Source organism: Gymnoscopelus microlampas (genome assembly GCF_963454915.1).
Source record: "Gymnoscopelus microlampas genome assembly, chromosome: 22".
NCBI classification, from domain to species: domain Eukaryota; kingdom Metazoa; phylum Chordata; class Actinopteri; order Myctophiformes; family Myctophidae; genus Gymnoscopelus; species Gymnoscopelus microlampas.
This window is the reverse complement of record NC_139959.1, coordinates 19887761-19899034: the sequence shown is the minus strand read 5'-3', so window position 1 is coordinate 19899034 and position 11274 is coordinate 19887761. Positions and strand designations below refer to the sequence as shown.

Below are 11274 nucleotides of genomic sequence, written 5' to 3'. Positions count from 1 at the left end.
CCCGTCTCTCAAAGCTATAGGGGTCCGTGGTCTAATGCATGTCAAACTGGGGGTCCTTGAAATAAAAATGTTTGAGAACCACTGTTCTATATTGTTTATGACTTAGTAGTTGAAATGCTTTGAGATTGCTTTATTTTTTTGTCATTTGTTTTCCATCAGCTTCAAAAGAAAAACGAGATTATGTTTCTCCTAGTTAAAGACAGCAAAAAAATAAAATAATAATAAATAAATATTGCAAGAAAATACTGTATCAATCTAAAAAGATAAATCCTAAAAACTAGAAGAATTCAATGTGAACACTGAGCAGAGTAGCAGGATGTTATAAACGTGTCACCTGTTTGCACTCCCTACGGCACTCGGCTGAGATGGCCAGCTCACAGCAGCCTAGCCCCACCCATCCATCCGACTTCCTGGACACTCCTGAGGGGGGAATCAAACAACCAAAAAGACCTTAGCGACAGTGTACTTGACCTCACGTATACCAAAAACTCATTTTCATAAACGCTTACTTACTTACTTTTGGATCGCGACGGCTAATTTTTCAATGTAATTATGTTTCACCCTTCTTCCTTCTTTTGAATGTAGAGAGTATTGACACTGAAATGTGCTACATCAGTGGTTCTCAAAGTGAGCAAAAATATTTAACAGAGCATCACAATATGGGGTCCGTGGCCAAATCAATGTGGGGGTCCTTGACTTGAAAACGTTTGAGAACCACTGTGCTATACATAAACAAAGTTGATTATTTTCATTCTCAGTCAGCACACATTGACACCAACTGACAACGTGTCAGGCTTTCGGTTGGAGACCTTGTCCACTTGCATTTCCCTTTGTCTAACACTTTGGTGGTGACATCATGCCCTTGGCCTGACGAAATCCCAAACCTAAACCTGCGATGCGCCGTGAGCATTGCCGTCGGCAATGCTACCGCTGCCGCGTCGTGGCAGGAATCAAAGCATACCTTACATCAGTATGACTTATAAAAAAGAATTCCCACAAGGGTAGAAGTGGAATGAATCAATGGATCTATTTAACAAAAGCCGAGAGCTCTCGGAGACTGCCTCATGCAAAGGCAGCCTCCCTTTATACATAAAACAAGAGCACCCAAATAGATGGAGGCTTGGTTAGTGGACAGATCCATACATGGCTCTTTCTACAAGACCATGCTAGATTTACAAATAGTTACTCTGACAGACTACCAACAGGTGAGTGAGAACATGGTTTGCTTACTAAACTGTGAGTTGTAAATAGACCTGCATAGTCACCAGACGGCCTCTTAGTAAAGGCTCCTAGGAGGCATAACTATAATCACGGACCAAACAGTGTAGTATTATCATATCTGCCCTGACAGCCGTACAATGGAGCATAGATCACGCTTTAAAGGAGTGGAGGTTTGTCGGCGGGCACGGCCACGTAGACTGATCCTCGACCAGACCTCCCTACATCTGGATGCTGTTAGCGCTCTGACAGGTGGATTTAGCCCCGGCGCAGATAGCGGAGGTTATAGCTCTTTGAAGCGCCGGCTGAGAGAGACAGTTTACAAAGCTGAGAGAGAGAGAGAGAGAGAGCCCTCCCCCGCCCGCCCGGGGGCGGGGGGAGGTGGGGGCACCTTTTACGTATAGCACTTCCACTGCTGCACATTCTTCTCCTTTGAATTACAGTACGGCTCTCGCCAGGTTAACGACTGGGTTAATTCGGTGGAATCAAAGCAAGGTGACGTGCTGCACTGCTATTTTCCCATGGTTCACAGAAATTGAGAAAAAGGGCTTTTTTGTATTCTGCACCCCTCGGTATGAATAGGTTATGGGATGACTCGGAACTGGATGGATTGATTCCGCTAAATTCTTGCTAAATGGAAAAAGAGAAGAAAGAATTAAGAGTCAGATTCTGTAATATGTCAAGGTTTTCACACCTCTTTTCAAGTGTGTTTTTCTTTTTGTCTCCTTTTATGTTTCCCGTTTGTAACTGTGTTCTTTTCAATTTCACTGCTGCCTGTCTTGGCCAGGTCTCCCTCGAAAAATAGTTTTTCAACGTCTTTCTTGGTTAAATAAAGGTTTGATACATAAGCTAGAAATACCAAATCGCTGCTGAATGCCTCCGCCAACCCGTTGACCTTTACCTCCCTGTCTGTCCAGACTCATATCGGTGTCTGTAGTGAATGAAGACTTTAGGAATTTAATGAACACGTTTTGTTAGGTCACAGTGACCTTGACCTTTGGCCGCCTACTTCTAATCAGTTTGAACGCTTTCGAGTTTCTGATTGAGAAAAGGTTAAGAACCAATGTTAAGTGTAGTCTAGTGTTTGTGGACTTACCGGGCAGTGTAGAGTTGATGCACGTCCACAGCTCATTCTGCAAAGACAGGAGAACACAGAACAGAGACCACGTTACATCTTTAATCCAATCCAATCCAATCTGATTGTTCTATTTGAGTTACAAACCTGTAAGGGTCCATTTGGAACCCTCTCAAAGAACACACTTTGAGATCCACTGGCGTAGCTTGTTAGTAGTACTCTATATCTATAGAGTACAAACAACGCATCACATTGCCAAATATTGTGAGCTTGTAGATTGTCTATTTTCGCTGTATAGAAAAGTGGTATAAGAATAAGATTATTTTAAAAATATAGGTCTACTGTAACTCAACCATATCAAATGTTCAAATCCCAGAAAGATCTTAAACAAGGTTAAATGCCATTTGTTTTCAATTCATATGTTCCGCACAACAAAATGCAGATTGTAGATCCGCTATTTTCTAAAAATGTCAGAGCTTTTTCAATCTCGTCCCTGACTATATCCCATATCACAATAACAAACTAAAACTAAAACAATAAAACTAATAGAAAACTAAATGAAAACTAAGCCTTTTCACAAAATAAAAACCAACAAACGATTTAAAAACCTAATTAAAACGAACTGACTGAACTGAAGATGAACTTAACATGAGATAGAAACACGAGGTGTGTGTGTGTGCGTATGTGCACGTGCGTGTGTGTGTGCGTGCGTGCGTGCGTGCGTGCGTGCGTGCGTGCGTGCGTGTGTGTGTGCGCTGGCTGCAGGGTGCTCTCACAAGCCAGTGAGATCTCCCACAGAACATTTGTGTGTGTTGTTATGTGTTCCAGAGAGAAAAGCAAAGCATGGTGATGAGAAGAAACAGGGTAAATATGACATCACGCCTTCCCAGCACCTTCCCAGCACTCCAGTCTTGTGGGATTAATGTTGTCAAACAAACTCTCTGCTCACACACACAAACGCACACACACACACACATGAGGAGAGGGCATGTGTGAGTGACGCACACACGTCCATAAAGAAGCAAACAGACGGACAAAAAGAGATGGTATAGGGACAAGGACATTTTATAAAAATGTCAACTTCCTGTTGATTTTACTATTTGAAGATCTGGATCCGGATCCGCGGATCCAGTCCAGGTTTTCTACTTATTAAAAATGGCAAAATCAACAGGAAGTTGACATTTTTATTTAAAAAAAAAACAGTACTGGGTTTGGTGATGTTCTATATTGTCTGAATCAACTTTGTTTGCATTCGTTTATGTGCTAAAAGAGTGACTTTGAGAGCAGTTTTACCGTACAATGTAAGTCAATGAGGAGCATAATTTGAATTATCAATTTCTAATCAATGGAGCAATTATTTTTTATTTCTTGCCCACCTGTGGAGTTACATCATGGCAAGGTAACTACACAACCCAAACCTCTACCAAAGTGGTCTTGCCCTTTAAGTAAAAAATGTGAGTACTTTTTCCACCACTGACAGAGAGTGAGAGTGAGAGGGAAGAAAGAACTACAGTACATCACAGAGAGTTACAAAATGAAACAGAAATTCCAGATAAACGAACCCGCCTTCACAGGACCATCAACTCGTGTAAACTCGATATACGCGTACGTCACTGTAAACTCTCCCCCATGTCGCTTGGCCTTGGAAGAAAGGTTCCAGTCAGCGGGCGAGGAGTGTATCTTTACATGAGGTATAAACATGATTTGCGCCGCGAGGGGAGGAGGGCGAGACGTGCAACATGACAGACCACATCATGTTTTAGTGGAGCTACAAGTGCTGGCTCACCTTCTGCCTGTGCGTGCGCGTGTGTGTGTGTGTGAGACACGTGAATACATGTACAGTATGCTATGCATGTGTGAGTGTGCACTCTTGCATGTTTGTGTGTGCACATTGTGTGCGTGCTTTTTTGTGTGTGTGTGTGTGTGTGTTCGATCATACTGTATACTGTATGACGATACCGTATAAGCGAGTGAGTGTGTGTGTGAGTTAAAATCAGTATGTGCACGTATGCATAGGTGTGTGTGTGTGTGTGTGTGTGTGTGTGTGTGTGTGTGTGTGTGTGTGTGTGTGTGTGTGTGTGTGTGTGTGTGTCGCACCTACAAATGCATCTGTCTTTCATGTACGTATGTGTGAATTCATATGCGTGCGTGTGCATGTGTGTGCGCTCGCATGCTGTGCCTTACAAGTGTGTCGGGTGTGTGTTGTGAGATCCGTTTCCTTATAAACTACAGGGCCACGTGTCTGTGTGTGTGTGTGTGTGTGTGTGTGTGTGTGTGTGTGTGTGTGTGTGCGCGTGTGCGTGCGTGTGTGTGTGTGTGTGTGTGTGAGCCCTTGTGTTTAAATCTCAGCCTAATTAGTGAGTGTGTCGGCTGTAATGGCTGCTTAGAGACAACCAAATGACTAACAACACAGCCTCCCAGCATCCTAATTAGACAGGCACAGCCCACGCGTGTGAGCGTGCGTGTGTGAGCGTGCGTGTGTGTGTGTGGTAAGACTAGGTGCTACAGTGTGCCATGGTGGTGAACTTGAGTGCACCAAAAATAGAGTAAAATACAGTTAACATGCATAGCACACATCATGACACTTAAGATGTGGTCTGATTTCATTCATTCTGCAAGACATCGGTGTCACTGGATGTGTGCTGCCACGTGGCAGCGTCATCTCAGAGTTAGAAACGCCCACAGGCACAACACCAGAGGGAGCTCCACTGAACTCATTCCCCCCAGATTCGGCACAAACATGGGGATGAGTTCATTCTACTATTATGCTAGCCTGGGACCAGACGAATCTGCCAGTGCCAACAAAAAAATTGCACTCTGCGATTTGGGTCTGGCACCGCTCCATAGAGAATCCATTTCCCTCTCCGGAAGACGTGGGGGACCAATCAGGGCCCCGGATTCAAACATGGGAGACTGCAATTGGTAGTTGGTTGTAGGTCTAACCAATTGCGTCGAGGGCCATTGTTTTGATCCCGCCCCTTGAGATAAAAAACGTCCTCATGGAGGCACCAGACTCATATCCACGCAGTGATATAGTCTGGCTACGCAAGGCTACTATTATGCCACCAAAATGTGGAATGTCCTACCACTAAGCCATAAAAAAGCACTACTCCCTACCCTCCTTCCAAACCGCCATAAAAGAGCACCTGTCTGCAATTTGTAACTGGACCTAGACAAGTCTTCTAGCTTGCCAAAAGAAATGACCCCCCACTGTTTTTCGGTAAATATACTTTTACTGCTCCTAGTATTAATGATCTCTTGTATAGTATTGTATATCTGTATATGTCTTGATGAATTGAATATTGAATTGAATTGAATACACAGGACCACAATGGAAACAAGCCCCATTATCCTTTTAGCATTATTGTATGACTGTACCATTTGCTACTTCCAGATACCCGCAACCAATACTGAGTTACCAATGCAATACCAATATGTAACAAAAACATCAACAATGCCATGATTAATTGTTAAAGCGCTGCCACAAGTAAGTGAAATAAGAATGCCAATAGTACATTAAAACGGGAGTTCAACGTCAACTGAAGCATTCAAAATACAAAATATTGATTACTAATTAAATATCATCATCGGATTGACATAGACTGGCATACTCGGCGATATCGATACCAGCCTTTTTGGCAGTATCAGCAGCAAAAAACAAAGTCATGCTATTCTTTCTTTAAATCCTTACAAAAAACACGTTTTCATTGTGATACAAAAAAAAAAAGGAACTTAAAGTATACTACGTTAGTTCCATTGATCCAAGCCGGAACACACAACCGATTGATTGATCATTAAAATAAACATGTTATGAAAATGCAAACGCTGCCGTATTAAGTGGTCAGATGGGTAGGCTGCGAAAATTTCACTTTGAAGTGGGCCCATGTCCAGATAAGGCTGAGAAACGCTCCTATAACCCATTGAGACGTGAAGCCGATTCTACATGTCTCCTAAATCACAGTTTTCTGAAAAACGTATATTTCTATATCAGTGGTGCTCAATCTTTTTCATGTCAAGGACCCCCAGAATTATATGTATTTGACCGCGGACCCCCATCAAAACATTTTGTTCCAGGGACCCCCCAGAAGCAAAGATTTGAGTTAAACATGTTCGCTTTCAATATATATATTCAAAGCTTTGCACACATTTTCACGATTTTTGAATAGCCAAAGTGTAAAATAATGCTTTTTAGCTCAAATCTAAAAATGACACAGTTCCAGGTCTTAATGGGATAAAGTGATGTTGAACTTTGGGTTGTGTAGTTTATTTACTTTTATTGACAATTATTTTCAATTTGTCAATCACCTTCATGAGTTGCTTCTGTGCCGTGTTATCAAGGAACCATGATGTCGTGATTCCATTCACTACATTCTTGTTCGTTTAAAGTATGTGCTAAACGTGCGATTTTCTGACCCATCATACACTAATGAGGGTGAAAGGAATCACTTCCTCTGGTTCTTTGGTCACAGAAGCAACCGACCGATCAAAATCCATGAGTGTGACATTTATCTCCTTGCGTGTCGTCTCACATTCACTCAAATTAACCACAAAACAAAGACATAGTATTTGGCAGCATAATCCATTTCCACAGCATGCATGGACGTAGGCCAAAACCATCTAGAACCGGATTCATAATGTAAGTCTGTCTGTATCTAAGGTATTTAAGTATTTTAATTGATGACAATTTAACATTCAAACAGTCACACTGAAAACTTAAGTAAAGAAGCTCGAGCTCAAGCTAGGATTTGATTTTAGAAATAAATCCTGCTTTTCCTTTGTCAGGAAGAAAAGAACTGGTTGAGGCTACACATTCCCTCCATTACCGGATGATTGTGATCTGATTTGCATGCATGCCACGGCCAAATGTTTGCACTGGTTAGGTCGTTGGTTCTCAACGCAGGGTCCGGAACCCACAGGGGTACTGGGGGGGGGGGGGGGGGCACCAGGGGGTCCACAGCAAACTTTGTTAAAGAAGTAGTTCACCCAAAAAAGGACTTATTTTCTATCAATTACACACCCCATGAAGCCTTGAATTGATGTTGATTTTTCAGTTTTTGTCGCATTCCTGAGCCAATAATGTGATGATCGGCGGTAAGATGCTCCGGTAGGAGACTAAAATGCAGGTCAATTGAGTCTACTACCGGAAACTCCGCCGGTCATCAAATTATTGCCTTAGGAATGCGACAAAAACGAAATAATCTCCAATCTCCATTTTAACCACTTTAACCATATTTTATACTTTGGCTATTCAAAAATAGCCCATTCAGTAAACAATGTTTTTCTTCTCCCAAAGTTTGTGAATTCTCCATAGAGGTTTCATAGGAACAGCACACACTCACCATAGACTCTGGAGGACAATAGCTGGGCAGCCGCTGGATGAAATGTTTGAGACGAGACTCACTCTTTATGGTGGAAAGCTGTGAGGAGAGACACAAACAAAGCATTTCATTGACTCACAATACGGTGAAGTTGGAAACACAAAACATTTTTTTTCGATTTTGTTGCGCCATAACCTCTTAAGCCTGGTTTGTACTTTGTCATACGACGTGTCACGTGGCAAAAGCATATCTCTAAGTGCTATGTTCAAAGCACTCATGTCTTTATTGTTTTCGGTTCTTTTTCTTATCAAAGTTGGTTCCTTCCTTTCCTTATGTAAAGCAACTTTGGGTAGGCCTACTTAGAAAAGCCGAAGCACTCTATACAATCTAAATCTGAGCTATTAAAGAAATAAATGTGATGCCCACAATGGTTGAAACCTTGTATGTCTGAAACGCCCGGGATTTGAACACAGATATTAGGCTTTTGGTCATCAGTCAGAGGCTCTGAGCCACTAATGCTACCTCACCCCCCTTTTGGCCTCCCCCACGGCACTAATGTGATGCGGGGTCTCCTGCGTGGAAAGGTAACATCTTAACCACTGTTACTGGGGGGAACAAATGACCTGTGTTCCAATGGAACTAATTAAGTTATTATTTTACCACAAGCTCTTGTGAATACTTTTCTTTGGTTCAATATTTATAAAACCCACAGACACACGTAACTACTTCCACTGCAATTTCTGCACGACACTGTTGCACGAAGAAATAGGGCATTCATTTATTAAAAAAACATGAAAAGTTGAAACATGGAGGTACAGTACAACGCTTCTGCCTGACAGTGACAATATGTGAGTGAGAGTGCATTTGTGCATTTGTGCGTGTGTGTATACATGCGTGCGTGCGTGCGTGCGTGCGTGTGTGTGTGTTTAACAGCCAGCTAATTTCAAACCCTGATAAGAGAAGGAAACTGTTTAGCCTGGCGGTTATTATCTCATTTAACCCTATAGACAGGAATTTGTGGAGAGCATGGGAATTATGTCTCATCAACCCTTGGGCTAAAACACACGCACGCACACACGCGCACGCACGCACGCACACACACACACACACACACGCAGACACACAGACACACAGACACACACACACACACACACACACACACACACACACACTCCAAGGCAAGCGTCTGTGAGAATGGCTCCATTCCCAGCAGCCTGTGGTTGAAGTGTGGAGTCGTGAAAATGAATTGGCTGAGATTTACAGCTTCACACATTCTGACACACACACACACACACACACACACACACACACACACACACACACACACACACAGGCACGCACAAACGCATGAGCGCACACATGCACACACAAACGTTGGTGTTACAAGTTTAGGTGACATTGCATTATTCATCCCTCAACCGTCACCCCCACCATAAAACTTCAGTAAAATCTAATGAGGAACACCGATTTAGTCCCCAGCTTGACATGCCGACCCCAATAAAATGGTTTCATGTCCAATGGTTGTCCCCACATTAGGGCTGTCACGATCATGACATTTTACGATTAATTGTCATACAAATGCTTTTTTTTGGCATCGAACATTGGAACATAATGAATCAAAATTACAATTGAGTTTGCCTTTTAGGCTTTGTAAATAAAAATTGCACAGGGCAGAAATAATTTGAATATATTAACTACTTAATTACTTAATTACGTTTGGAAAATGTATGAACATTTGTCAACATGGAAACAGTTATAGCTGTATAGTTACAGTTATAGTTAGCCAAATAACTGTGATTATCTCACATAATTGCGATTAGGGGAAATCGTAATGATTGTGACAGGCCTGCCCCAAATGTGGCCTGTGTCAGGAGCTCAGTGCTGTGAGAATCAATACAAACTTCAGAAGATCACACCCGTCGTTGACCTTGTGCAATTAATTAGGACAGAAAGATCACCTCTGTCCCATGTGAGAGGTCACGTCATTGGCACGCTCACACGCACGCACACACACACAAGCGCGCACGCACGCAGAAACACACACACACACACACACACACAGATTTCAAAAGAATGAGCGTTGCACTCGACAGAGAAAAAATACGTTTGAATCAAGCTTCAAACAAAAAAAAACATAATTCGTTCAAGAAAAGGGTCATTAAAGTGCCAAGTGTGAGTGTGGGCAGCGGCCCACCTACAAACAAGTGCATGAAACGTGTAGTTGTTTCATTTACGACTACTACGAGGCCAGGTGCAGCGAACATGGAATGTGCTTGTAATCAGGTGTGGATGGACCTGGGTCTCGGCCAGTGTTGCCAGATTCTGCGAGAGAAATAGGAAACCAGGTCTACGAAAACAAGCTCAAGAGAAAATAGCTTGTAGAACTGCTATTTTCAACCAAACCAAAAAAAAGGAAGAAAGAAAAAGGGAAATGTGGAATAGTCCCTGGCACAAAATGTTTTCAGATGGGGATACACAGACAATTACATAGGCTATTAATCTTGGGGTCCTTCACATGAAAATGTTTGAGAACCACTGGTTTAAACAAGGAAGCAAGCCCAAATAAGCAACTACACTTTAGAAACAAGCCCAAAAAACGCACCCCACAAACTACCAATATTTACAAGTGGCTTTACAGAAAAACAAGCTCAAAGTCACTTATAATAAGCAAACATGGCAACACTAGTCTTGGCACAGGAACATAGTCACATATGGTAACTTAACCACTTGAAGTTAGGATAAGTGATATATATGTTTATTAAAATAAATGTTAAATAGCTCTATTATGCTCCTTGCTTGCTGTGTTTGTTCAATAACGGGAGTTTCTCCCTGTCTCTCCAGCTCTTATGGAAAATACAGAAAACTCGCACAGGATACAGATTAAACAAGTGAAATTGGAAACTGATGAGAAATGAGCAGACAAAATTGGAACTGGAACACTACAAAATTGAAGCTGATGAATGGGTACACTCTTTCCTGATTGGCTAAAATTGGCAACCCAACCTGAAAAATGTATTTTATGTTTACAAAAGAGCTGGAGAAACGTCAGGGAGACCACTGTTTACTGAACAAACACTCGCGTTGCGAAGCGTTGTCAGCTTGTAGATCTGCAATTTTCTGCGAAAGTGTCCCCCCCCCCTCAGAATAGGGTTGCTGGGGTTTAAGTGGTTCACCACCTCCTCATCCAAAGAAGAAAAAAAAACCTCCTCACCTCCCCGCAAAAAAACCCTAAAAGCAGCCGGCCTGCACAAAACATGCAGCACAACAAACGGAGCCGACAGCAATTTGCTGGCAGATAATCAAAGTGGGGAGGGAAAAAAATCTCAAAAAGGCAGAAAAAAAAGCAGAGGAGTTAAGAGTGTATGCGAGGAGTAAATAGTGGGCTGGCTGGCAGACATCAGTGCTCTGTGCTCCTTTCAGCTGACACAAGGAGCCAGAGACGCATCAAAGCAACAGCCAAGCATATGCCGGCCCCCATTATGGCTGAAATTACCCTGGAGATAAGAATGACATCAGCGTGCGTGCACGTGTGTGCGTGTATGTGTGTATTACTATACTTGTGAGTAGTGTAGCAGGACTTTGACAAATAAACAGTGGCGTAAAGTAACTAAGTACATTTACTCAAGTACTGTATTTAAGTAGTGACTAGATATTTTGCAGATA

The 11274-nt window shown here is 42.4% G+C and overlaps 1 protein-coding gene across 1 annotated transcript in view; it reads right to left on the bottom strand.

Moving 5' to 3' along the window:
- Window positions 1–11274, bottom strand: part of reck (reversion-inducing-cysteine-rich protein with kazal motifs) — a 100091-nt gene that overhangs the window by 59485 nt on the left and 29332 nt on the right. The window contains exons 3-5 of the mRNA XM_084049023.1: window positions 7633–7710; window positions 2315–2351; window positions 335–420 (exon numbers count right to left, since the gene is read on the bottom strand). Coding sequence (XP_083905149.1) covers window positions 335–420; window positions 2315–2351; window positions 7633–7710 — 201 coding nt within the window. The remainder of the gene's footprint in view (window positions 1–334; window positions 421–2314; window positions 2352–7632; window positions 7711–11274) is intronic.